At 38.8% G+C, this 12,874-nt stretch overlaps 1 protein-coding gene across 1 annotated transcript in view; it reads right to left on the bottom strand.

The window, feature by feature from the left end:
- Positions 1 to 12,874, bottom strand: part of LOC115816331 (deleted in malignant brain tumors 1 protein-like) — a 51,393-nt gene that overhangs the window by 2,519 nt on the left and 36,000 nt on the right. Inside the window, exons 10-16 of the mRNA XM_030779287.1 lie at positions 8,677 to 8,981; positions 3,456 to 3,770; positions 2,986 to 3,309; positions 2,524 to 2,844; positions 1,983 to 2,051; positions 343 to 394; positions 193 to 231 (exon numbers count right to left, since the gene is read on the bottom strand). Of these exons, the coding sequence (XP_030635147.1) occupies positions 193 to 231; positions 343 to 394; positions 1,983 to 2,051; positions 2,524 to 2,844; positions 2,986 to 3,309; positions 3,456 to 3,770; positions 8,677 to 8,981 (1,425 nt within the window). The remainder of the gene's footprint in view (positions 1 to 192; positions 232 to 342; positions 395 to 1,982; positions 2,052 to 2,523; positions 2,845 to 2,985; positions 3,310 to 3,455; positions 3,771 to 8,676; positions 8,982 to 12,874) is intronic.

Below are 12,874 nucleotides of genomic sequence, written 5' to 3'. Positions count from 1 at the left end.
ATACCCCAAAACCTGCCTAAACAAGCTATTGGGTTAGAAAATGTAATCACTCACATAGTTATATTTTGTACTATGGATGAAAGGAGATAGTTTTAAGCAAACAAAGTTTAAGGAAGTTTTTTGGGTTCACCAGATGTTGCTTTTTAAGAAAACAAGAGTGGAGACAGGAGAACACAGAGGTGATCACATTACCTGATGTTGGTAAGGAACCGGTAGATGTCATTACTTTCCCTAGAAACACAAAAACATTAAAAGCTTGTGTATAAATTTTATTTTAACTGTAATGACACTGAATCATTTTGCTATCACATTTAATGGTGGCAATATTCATCTTAAATTTACAGCTCATAACAATGACATTCACCTGTGGTGGTTTCAGGTGGAGAGGATTGATCTGTAAAAGGTGAAATGTTGCAGTAGATCATCAATGTCAAAATTAATTCAGTTTCTTCAATTTTTAATATGAAATGTATGCTTTAGTGATGCATGGTTTAATGTGGTTATAGTTGAAATGAATGGCATTATCCATAATAACCAAATATGAATGAATCAGTTTGAAAACAACTGGCACAGGCACAAAGGTTTAAAAGATAGTATAATAGTGGTAAGTAGTATTTCTACATGAATAAACATAATATATTTGACTGTGTATAAGTAGATCAGAATCCCTCTCTCAAACCTGTACAGGTGACCTGGGCGTGTCTCTCTCTGGAACAGTCAGTGTGGTTCTTCAGGGAGAGAGAGCAGTCCCACAGCTGGAACTCACTGCCTCTGCACTCCACTCTACTCAGCCACACAGTGTCCTCTCCATAAGCAAAGACAACACTCCCATCAGCCCTCAGTGCCTGACCACAGCCCAGCTGCCTGCACACCACCTGAGCATCCCTCATGTCCCACAGATCATCACAGACTGAGCCCCAGGTACTGTTATGATAAACCTCCAGCCTCCCAGAGCACTGGCCCTCTCCTCCCATCAGTCTGAGGGGTAGACGCTCTACAAAACAAATGTTCAAAACACAAACTGCTAAATATTCCCATTAATTATTAGAATATTCAAAGTCATTGCTCATTATGCTCTCATAGAAATGATATTCATGTTTTACACTGAACGAAGCATGAAACTGCAGAGCAAACATGACAATTTTGCGCTTGTACTCCAACTGGCTGGATCTCTCACAGTTAATTTGTCATAAATCCCTCTGCCAAACTGAGACTGTCACTCATCAATTGCTTGATGGCAAATTCATTTTATTTTGTTCTACAACACTGAAGTAATCTCTTACATCATTTCAGTGATTTCATTTTTAAAACCTACACTCATGTTACCCTATCCATTTCTATTTAAAATTAGTTAGGACAAGATTATCTCCTTTATTAAGTAATGGCAATAAAAACATTTTCATGAAAGAGATCTAGGACAGAAATATAATTTGAATAATTTTCAAGTTGTCTCACCTGAACATGGCCTCTGGGCTGAAGATGCTGAACATGTCAAATGACTTCGTGGGTTGGAACTTTCTTCTTCTGTATAAATAACAGAACGAATATGACACCAACCTCAGTTTATTATGTAAAAAAACATTCATAATTTTTCTTTACAATGAAAAAAAAAAAAAAAATTCGATCCACTCATCTACATGTCCTAAAATGCTCCTGATCTTCACTAGAGGTACAAAAACAGTATATTTTACAGGTGAGAAAAAATAAAATTCAACCACATATAAGGCTAGAATACAGTGCTGTCTTACCTGAACAGGTAATTTGAGCCACTTCAACATCAGTGCATTCATTCTGACCCCAGGGTGAAGAAGGACATTGCCACAGAGTGACGTCATGTGGTCTGCATTTCATTAAATCAAGCCAGTTTGGAGCTGAAGCCACTCTTGGTCTGGCCCAGTCAACACTGCCACTCTTTCCACAGTTCAGCTCTTGGCAGATTAAAGAGGCTGTGTCTGAGTCCATCTGGTTCATACAGACATTACCCCAGGTCCCATTATAAAATACCTCCAGGTTCCCTGAGCAGCCTTCAGTAAGTCTGACCTCTGTGAACTCTGAGAAAACAAAGTGTCATTTTGAAGATTGACTTTCGCTGTTTTGTCTTTGCAGCGATGTGAAACTTATCTCTAAAACAGAAAATTTTATAGTTTTTGCAGCAGAGTGGTAATCCCAGTTATGAAAATCAGAACAGGTTCTGAGGCACATTTTTCAGTTCTTTTCCATGCCACTTTCCATGACTAGTAATCCAGTATATTAATCATAATAGTTCTTTGGATCGAATCTATGATCAGCTCAAAATATCACCATGTGGAGAAAAGAGCTCATACATTTTTAAAATATGTATAATTTTTGATAGGATATGCATCCTTGAAAACAAAAATAAACGTGATTATTAGGAGTGAAATATTTTCTGACAAATTAAGTGGTGTGCACTAGATAACTCTTTATCCATATATGTATCTTCAGAGTAATAAAGTTATAAAGATTAATAGATTTGTTTGCTAAGGTCTTTCTATGACTGAATACCTGAACACACCACTCCCACATCTTCACTGTGTCCACAGTCATGTTGTCCCCATCTCTTTGAAGAACAACTCAACAGGGATGTCTCGTTCCCCAGGCACTCCACCTCATCCAGCCATATGGGTCCAGTTCCAGGACCAAACCAGGCTGGAACTGGGGCACTGAGGGCCTCTCCACACTGGAGCTGTCTGCACACAACCTGGGCATCCTCAATATCCCAGGAATCATCACACACTGTTCCCCATGAGTTTTTGTGGAAAATCTCTAGTCTCCCTGCACAATCACTCCCAGAACCCACCAGCCTGAGGGACCTGGGACCTGAATCTACAAACAGGCAGAGACATACATAAGAAACAAAAGACTTCAACAGTGTGATTATTTTATAACATTTTGACGCATATTATCACAGACTTCAAAAAGGCCATATCAATTTAAAGGTCATTTTAGATCACCAGAGTGTCTCACCAGAGCAGATGACTGATGGATATTGGTAATGAGCACAGTCTGCACCAGGACTGTGTCTGCATTGAAATACATGAGCCTCATTCCCAGAGCACAATACATCTGTCAGACACAGTTCAGTGCCTTTAATGCTGGATGGATGGGAGCTCCAGAACTTTGTAGCACTGCCACAGCCCAAAAGTCTGCAGACCACAGAGGCTTCAGGGAAACCGTAAGAGTTCACCAGATATCTCCTCCAGGCCTTACGGGAATAAATCTCAAACTCTCCCTCACATTCTCTCTCTCCAATGGTCCGCAGCGTTCCATCCTGAAGAGACTTTGAGGAATCTAAATAGAAGAGTGTGAATTTATCAAAAACATCAACCAATTCAGTGATTTATTATCATAATACATAAATTTTGATCAGTGTTTAAAAATCATATATCTATCAAAGATCGTAGTAAAGAGATCACCATTCAACTATGTTAACTCACCAGAGCAGATGACTCCAACGTCCTGTTCATGAGAACATGAAGCTCGACTCCACGAAGAGATGACACATTCTGACAGGTGGGTTTCATTCCCCTGGCAATCAAACACATCAGACCAAATTTGACCACTGCCCTGTCCAAAACGATCCAACCCCACAACACCCAGAGCGCTCCCACAATTCAGCTGTCTGCAGAGGACACTGGCAGCTCTCATGTCCCATGATGCATCACACACTGTGCCCCACTCATTCAGGTACCGTAGCTCTACTCGACCAGCACAGGAGTCAGGGCCTCCAACCAGTTTGAACTCTGTGTAAACTGTGCATGAAAAGTCATCCATTAGGGTCATAGACACATTTACACAACATGCAAGGGAATGTAGCAGTACAGGTTGGACATTTCTTTTCTAGTAAATACATAGACAATAAACATGTCAAATATTCTTCTAGGTTTTCAGTATAACGTTTTCCAAAGTTTCTACAGTGGGACATTACACTTCCAAATATTTGTAATGATTTACTTAAAGGTGAGGGAAAAAACAGAAACTTTACCTGTGCATGTAAGTCCCACATCATTATTGTGAGAACAGTTTTGTTTTTGTGAAGGTGATTTTGGACAAAGGAAAATCTCAGATTCATTTCCTCCACACTGAAACTCATCTGACAACACATGGCCCTCCCCTCTGCCAAAAGCTGCTCCTCCCAGAATTTCTCCAGGAGCCCCACAGCCCAGCTCTCGACACACAACCTCTGCATCCTGCTGGTCAAAGGCAGCATCACACACCGTGCCCCATTTGTCTCCACGTAGAAGCTCTAGTCTCCCAGAACACAAGTTAAATCCATCAACTAGTCTGGTGACATGACCTGTCAATTCAAAAGACACAATGACTTCATCTTACAAATGTAATTAGAAGAAATTGCTTTCACATTTAATTGAGATAAGTGTAGTATTTTAGTCTAAATCCTTAAATACAGTTTGTTAAAACATGACATGAAAACTGCAATTTTAAAGTGGGTCTCAATAATTTTCATGTTGCTGGGCAGCAACTGGAGGTGAAATTTCATATTTTGCAATACGTGGCTTATTAAATGTTTCACTAATTCTGAGGTTGCGAAAAAAAGCTCATATAGTATCCTGATAGCTGCCTTCTCCCCTCTCTCTACAGACTCCCGGATCCTTATGCACAACAAAGGCCATGCTACATGCATGGCGATCATAGCACTAACTGCACCATTTGGCCATAATCTGATAGGATTAAATTGAAAGTAAGGCCAGATCGCCACAAGATACTGTCCTATGATTCTTCACATTCTCTTCAGTGGCAGTAATACAAAGGCAAAGGAAAAAAAAAGAAAGAAAGAATAAAAAAACATAGGATTTTTGATCATTTTTGGAAGCTAGAGACTGACATATGCCTTATTACAACCCAAATACAATCAGCTAAACTTGAGCATCAAAAACTCACAGGATTATATGAATCAAAATCATAAGAATTCAAAGGTCAAACACAACTAGAAAATCAGCCGCCATGCAGATGACACAGCCTCAAAACCCGTATTACTGGCAACAGGAAGTCCAGAGACTCATAACTCAGTGTGACAATTTACATTGCTAAAATGTATTGACTTGAAGGTGGAACACTTGTGACAATGTTATGTTAGCTTGAAGTGTTTTTTTTATGTAGTTATTTTTTTTAGATGTTTACTGCATGTCCCATCAAAACTGTTCTGGAAGAGTTTTGAAATGTTTTTCTATGGTTTTCTCTTACTATATAGTGTCACTTAGTGCAACCATAAGACAAAAACTGGAACATATACTGTGAACCGTAAGTTTGCCCTGTGCTGTCTGCCTTGCATCTCCAGAAAACACGTGTAAAACATTTAAGCAACTCTTTGAAGAACTGTCCTCCAAATATTTTTTGAAACCTTTGTTGATGGGAAAGTGCATTTTGCTTTTCAAACAGAAAAAAAATCAAAAACTATAGTTTCAATGTCCAGAAATCTCTACCTACAGAAATGTTTTGTAAATATTTCAAGGACATTTCTTTTCTAAACTCTAAAATAGGTTGTTGCAGTATAAATTTACTGGTAGGAAAGTACGCAGCAAAAAGACAAATGTATTGCCTTTGTCATGTTGGAATCATTTTGCTTCACAAGTGCTTCAGTACACCAATTTATGAACTGCCTTGAACAGGTGAGAATATTTAAGACAATTGTGTAACTTTTCTGAGACATTTTGAACTGTTCTGTTGTAAAATATTTTCCTCTGGGAATAGAATGATAGGGTCTGATGTAACCATTCAGTAAATCAAACTAAATATAAAATCTCAGGGAAAAAGCAGACGCACTCTTGCTAAAAAAAAAAAAAAAAAAAAAAGTACTCTAGTAGTACTAAACTGATAACTGATTTTGTAAATTATGAATGAGTGACTATTTCACTCTGACTTAACTATTCCTCGGACGGGGCGGGGGGGGGGGGGGGGGGGGGGGGGGGGTATACTTTAACTCCACTTAGAGTACTCTTTTTTTTTTTTTTTGCAAGAGCACTTCTACTTTTACTTTATCCACACTGTAAAATTTACGTGATGAGAGTTAGGATGGTGGAGTTCAAAAACCGTGCTCCATTTCACTACTGAGAACTTGACATATTAAACATCTCTACTAAGCCGTCAGAGTTATTCTACCCCCATTACTGCAAAAACTAAAAACTGTCCTTGCTGAAAGAAACAAGCAAACTTTACTCATTTTTTCACCAGTCATTCATTTTACTAATTTACATGAAGTTTTTATTTACTTTTGGGGTAAGAATACTGACTCACTTAATTTTTTCAAGTTTGTATTACTTGAAATATTGGTGGTCATTGAGCTATTGCTGTTTTGACATGCACACAATAGATCATCTTATCACGTGTTCAGAAATTCAAACTGTACACAACAGTAGAAGGCATATGAAACAGATTAGCTTTAAACGAATTACAGCTCGGTCTAGACTGACTTTGTCATTTAAGTTTCTTTAACATATTTGACAGTTTAAGTATTTTAGTATTTAACATATCTGACAGTACTGTAACAGAGTTCTGTTGCTGTTTCTTTCCTAGTTTTACAGGGCATACGGAGAGTGGAATTCTGTTGAGCAGTTTTGTTGTTAACGAGCTTTGCCTGCTTAAAAAATGATTGTTCTGTGACGTGATATGTGTGTGTGCTTGTTATCTGCAGTTTATCTACTGAGGCAATGACTTAAACGTGTGTCACCATGTGGAAGTCTGACGTATCAATGTGTGACTAAGGCAGTGGTGTTTGAGAAACTTGCAATAAACTGAATTTGTTCAAATGGATTATTGCTTAACCTGCGATCCTGACTTCTGTTGCAGTATGTTCTACTGCAGAGCATTAAGTATTGTCATTTCATCTGAAACTAGTCACTACATCCATGGTGTTAAGAATACTTGCTGTGTAAGCTTTGTAAACTAATAAATAAAAATATTGCTAAGTTGGCCAAAACTAGTTGAAAATGATTTTCTATGTCAAGTATGTATTGTTCACTGCGAAAGTGTAGGTTATTGAAAAATCAAGTCACTCAAACTTAAAACAAGATTGATTTTATGATTAATTCAAGGTAATGAGTTTGCTTTTTTTTCTTAAATTAAGTTAACTTATTGAAATTTACAGTGATCAATCTATTTATAAAAACAGCTGGTACCGACCTTAAGCACTGAATTCATTTTCCTCTCTCCATTAGTGGCATGAATGGTAATTATGTTCGTTTTACCAAAAATCAACCCCCTTGTATGACTCTATATGGCACAGCCCTCATTTTCAACTTGGAAGTTGTAAAAAAACCCCAAAAAAACACACCACTTATTTCAGCATATATCAGGATCTCAAGTTGAAACCCATAAATGAGAGAGAGAGAGAGAGAGAGAGAGAGAGAGAGAGAGAGAGAGGCAGAAACCAGTTTCTTCCAATGCCTGTGGTTTAACCACAGAACAGGTGCACAAACCTGACTGACACTCCACACTGAGGCAGCTCTGCTGCTAACATGTTACTGAACCTTTTAACTAAACTATAGGGACATCATCTAGTTTTTATCATATTACTGACACTGTGTCTGCTTCCTGCCTCATTTATATTAAAGGTATGAGGCCCTGACACATCTGCTCTGCAAACTGAATAAACTTTAACCCTTTCCGCAATTAAGCTGAGAGCTGATAAAACTAATAAATCTTTGGTTTAAAAAAAACAATAAATGTTGAGATATGAAGCTAATAAAACTCCATGCTGTTACATGTGTATATATAATTTCACTTATTGTACCCTCATGAACCATCCACTTCATAAAAACAAGAAGTCACTGCAGTCTGTCCTCCATTTTCCCATTTCCCCGGGAAAACGGAGTGACGTCCTCTGATACTGGGAAATAAAATTCCCAACGGGAGACTAAGGCTGAAACATACACTGAGTTGTGGAGAGTGTGAACTGTAGTAGGCAGTGGCGGGAGCCTCTCCAAAAAAATTTAAATTAGCATCAATTTATAATTTAAAATTGGTGTCTTTGCAAGTGGACTGCTTCTGCTCTCACGCCAACAACAAACGCATAAGTGTTTCGACACGTCTGCAAGTGCTGTGTGATACACGAATGGACCCATTTTCTAATTATTTTCTAATTAATCTTCATTACTCTGTAATATCAAGCACCCATTCTCACGTTCTCTCAGCAGTGCCATTCCTCAGCCGTCAGAAAATTATAATAATAACAGCACAAAAATAATGACATTTCTGAATGACTGATTGTGCCATGTCCTCTGTTTTAACTGCTTGTTTTCTCTGCCTTTATGTTGTAAATATTCAATTTAATTCTCATTTATCTAATGATGCGATATGTTCTGTCACTATTACTAATCGAATTATTTTAATTTTATTATGTTTTATTTTATTGGGTTTTTTTTACGTATGAATTAAAGACATTTTTTTAAAAAATGCATGCAATTACTTATGCTTCCTATCATCGATTTAAGTTTTTTTTTCTTTTTTGTGTGTGTTTTGCCAGGGTCAGTGTTTCACCTGGTAAAAATGCTGAGTGCTCAGCGATTTTAGAAAACTACTAGCTACAGACCGACAGCGAGAGCAACAGAGTTAAGATTAAGATACAAAATGAATGTGCTTGTCTAATGACTTGGCATGTCAGCGTATCCATGTAATTATATAGTAAAGTTTTGTCCAGTCTACCTGAGCAGATGACTCCAGCATCTTCAGAATGAAGACAGTTATTTTTGCCCCATCCTGCTGATGTACAGTTCTTCAGTGTAGACTCTGATCCACTGCAGGCCACATTATCCATCCAGATTGGTCCTGATCCCTCTCCAAAATGAGCATTATGCAATACTGCTACAGCCTCCCCACAGTCCAGCTCTCTACACACCACTGCAGCATCAGTCTTATCCCAGTAATAAGAGCAAACCGTGCCCCACTGTCCCTCATGAAGAACCTCCACTCTCCCAGCACAGCGCTTACCACCATTCACCAGCCTCACACTGTCTGGAGCTGACAGAGAGAGAGAGAGAGAGAGAGAGAGAGAGAGAGAGAGAGAGAGAGAGAGAGAGAGAGAGAGAGAGAAACTTTTCTTTGTAGAATTTTTTTTTAAGATCTTTTGCATATATTTTACAAGATTCTGTTTCAAACTGAGTTGCATTTAACAGTATGTAAATTGTATGCAAGGAATTGTCTCAGTGTAACATTTAAGTGATTTCCAGCCATGGATCATTTTCCAACTAGATAAATAATTCACATCTAAATATCAACCAACAATCTTTAATTTTACTGCTGTGAATGTCTCAATACTGTGCTACATCTGTTAATATTTCTATAAAACTCTTCACAATTATAATGAAAGGATTCAGTCTCTCTCCTAATCATTTATTACATCTTAGACATATTTTCTTTAATTCTGTCTCTACACTACACAGACTCCTTTATAATGATCACTTGACCTTTTGACCATGAACCTGCACTTACCAGCTGTGATGACCTGAATGATGGAAAAGAGAAAAGTGATCCACAGGCAGCTCTCCATCTCTCTCTCTCTCTGCCCCAGACAACACTGTTTGAACAGCTCAGCACAGAGAAGAACCTTCACCTCTGATCTCCCAGAGTGACTGAAGTATCTGTGCACTTTCAACCCCCCTAGAGACAGCACCCTCACCACAACCACCAATTACACTCACTCTTACCTTATTAGAGAAACGACCACAAATCATCAAACAGCTACAGGGACAAATCAGAGACAGGCGTTTAGTTTTTCTCCAAATTGATCAAATCTATAAGATCAGTGCTGCTGAACAGGACTCCTCCTCTCAAGATCTGAAGACACGTCCATGTGAGGAGAGGAAATACACGACTGTATAGACGCAAACTGTGAGGGAAGAGACGGCCACCGATAAACTCTCAACGTCAGAGTTTAACATCACTTCCTAATGCGTTAGACTAAAATACCAGGTGAGTGACGCTTAAACACATATATCAAAAATGCAGATAATCAATTCTTTAGTAATAAATGGTAATAAATCACAGAATATTTAATCAGTTTAAGAGACATGAATCTGATGAAGACAGATACCTCTGCTCCTGTGTCCCTCTCTTTTTCATGTACCTCTGTCTTAACCTATTAATTCATTGACATTGTTTAATTTTCTCAATTTATTTTGCTTGTGTTTTGACAAATAGCATAGGGTCCAGGAGAAAAAACTGACAGGAGAGAGAGAGAGAGAGAGAGAGAGAGTCTCCTCCTCCATACTGCTGTCTCATACCAGGTGCAGGAGATACAGAGGGCTTTTTTTCCCATAGATGGTAGATGCAATGAGTGGCTGACAATGACACTCACATTCACTCACACTAATAAACACACACACACACACACACACACACACACACACACACACATATGTTTGTATTGATATCTTAGTGAGGACTTCCCACTGACTCCCATTATCCTGTAACAAAATAATACTAACCTATCCATAACCCTAAACTTAACCGTAACCTTAACCACAGAAATGTTTTGTCACTTTTTGTTTTACCAGTAACAACTATATAGTTTAGAAAAAAAAAACATTTTTCGCTTAGTGGGGATCAGCATTTGGTCCCCACCAAGCACGCTTTTCAGGTTATGCTATCTTACCGGGGAGTTTCGGGAGTTTCCCCAGAAAGATACCAATACATGACACACACACACACACACACACACACATACACACACACACACACACACACACACACACAACATACTCGCACATAAACATACACATACTGCTCCTCCTTTTCAGTTTTCTTCCAAGCCCTGTGGTCTAAGAAGACAGAACAGGTGTAAAAATCTTTACATACTCCACACCAAGGAAGCCCTGCTGATGCCATGTTACTGAACCTTTTAACTAAAGCATAGACACATCATATAGTTTTTATCATATTACTGACACTGTGTCTGCTTCCTGTCTCATGAATATTAGAAATATAGACTCTTGATTCATATGTTTAAATAGCAGGTGAATCCTTGGTCATCTTCAACAACTGAAACAGCGAGCAAATAGTTCACTTAGATCACTAGCTTAAAAAAATGCCTGAAGTCTGTAAATGAACCAGTCTTCTCCTAAAATGTTCTCTTAGTCAGTTTTAAATTTATTCTAAAAATAAATGAAGTTGAAATGTGGATTTTCTTGCATTTTATTGAGCCAAATGAGGCTCCCAGGAGTAGTCGTTTCTTACCTAGTAGAGGTCATGTTAGGTCACAGACGTTTAAGCTTTGCTCACCACATATGCTTTCCCCCCAGTGGCCAGAAACAGCAACTGCAAGAGAAGGAAAGGCAGACAGGCATCCATGAGCCGATTTTTCAGTGATGTTTCAGAGAGAGAGAGAGAGAGAGAGAGAGAGAGAGAGTGTGTCTATGTGTCTGCTTGTTTTGTGTGATCTTTGAAATTGTTATACAGTCTGTAAATCATTACATTTTTTAGGCCACAACTATTAAAGCCTCTTGCTTTGTTCTTTTCTGGTTTTTTTATTGAATATTTTGATTCATGTGATTAACTTGAAATTTCTCTTCTGTTTGTTAGATAGCATCTGCACCTATATATAGTATATGTTGACAACAGATATGTTAAATTCATGCTTGTGTCTGGACAACAGTTTGACAGTACAATCTTGTCAAAGCAGGAAATTTATATTCAGTAAAGGTGCCTGTTGGCCTGAGGTCTCCCATAACTCCAGCTGCTTCCTTCAAATCAAGTGAAGGTTTTTTGGGGGGGGGTTTTGATGGGGGGAGGGGGAGGGGGAGTTCTATTTTGTTTATTTACCAGAGGTAGCAAAAATCTTTAAAACATTTTCCCCAGTGTCAGACAAAGCAGGAGAGGAGAGCTAGTCAGAGAGAGAGTGAAGACAGTGTTACTCTACAGACAGAAGTCAGAGGGCCCCACCGTTGTATGTTGGTGTAGTGTATAATCACTAATCTGTATATCCACTAATTTCTGTTATGGATTGTTGTCAGACACAACTTTATGAAACCATAATCTATAATAACCCTATTTTTTTCTTTAGGGTGTATAACAGAGCCAAAGACTCCTGAATGTAGGTGTAATGTGTTTGCCATGGAAGACTGGTGCTGGGTTTGGGGAATATACAGACTGATTTCACATGTCTGTGCAAGTGAGATTGATCAACGTAAGATGAAGAAATGAGAATAAACCAATCAGTGACAGGGAATGTGTCAGGGTTCGGAACGGAGAATCGGACCCAAAAGCAGTTTCAGTTCGATGTTTTAATAAAGAAAAGATCTCTCAACACAAAAAGTCTTCAGACTCTCCAGGGAAAAAACAGGAACACAAAAACAGCACACAAAATGGCTGTAGAACAAAACTCAGGCAGACTAACTAAAAGGTAGGCAAAATGACAATTTCAGAACAGGTAGTATTCTAACAGGCAACTGGCAGGAAAACAAAAACAGGCTTTCAGTCTAGACAGACTCAGTCAAGATACTGGGACAATCTGACAAACCAGAGACAAGCAGAGGAAGGAATAAATAGACAGAGTAATCCAAACAAAAATGAGAAACAGGTGAACTCAGAAGGCGGGAAACGGACAAAGACAGGAAGTAGAAACACAAGTGAGGGGCGGGGTCGGAGTGACAGGGAAAACCAAAACAAACAAAAGCACATGGTAAAACAAAAACACAGAGTGACCAGCAGGGGGCCACAGAGTGACAGTCCAAGTGCAGGTGCTGACAGTACCCCCCCCTCAACGGACGCCTCCAGGCGTCAAAGCAGGGTGATGAGGATGCAGACGATGGAAGTCGCGAATAAGGGCCTTATCAAGGATGTGGCGGGCCGGAACCCAGGTTCGTTCCTCTGGCCCATATCCCTCCCAGTCAACCAGAAACTGGAG

The sequence above is a fragment of the Chanos chanos genome, chromosome 7 (assembly GCF_902362185.1).
Source record: "Chanos chanos chromosome 7, fChaCha1.1, whole genome shotgun sequence".
Classification (NCBI taxonomy): Eukaryota; Metazoa; Chordata; class Actinopteri; order Gonorynchiformes; family Chanidae; genus Chanos; species Chanos chanos.
This window is presented reverse-complemented; position numbering and strand designations above follow the sequence as displayed.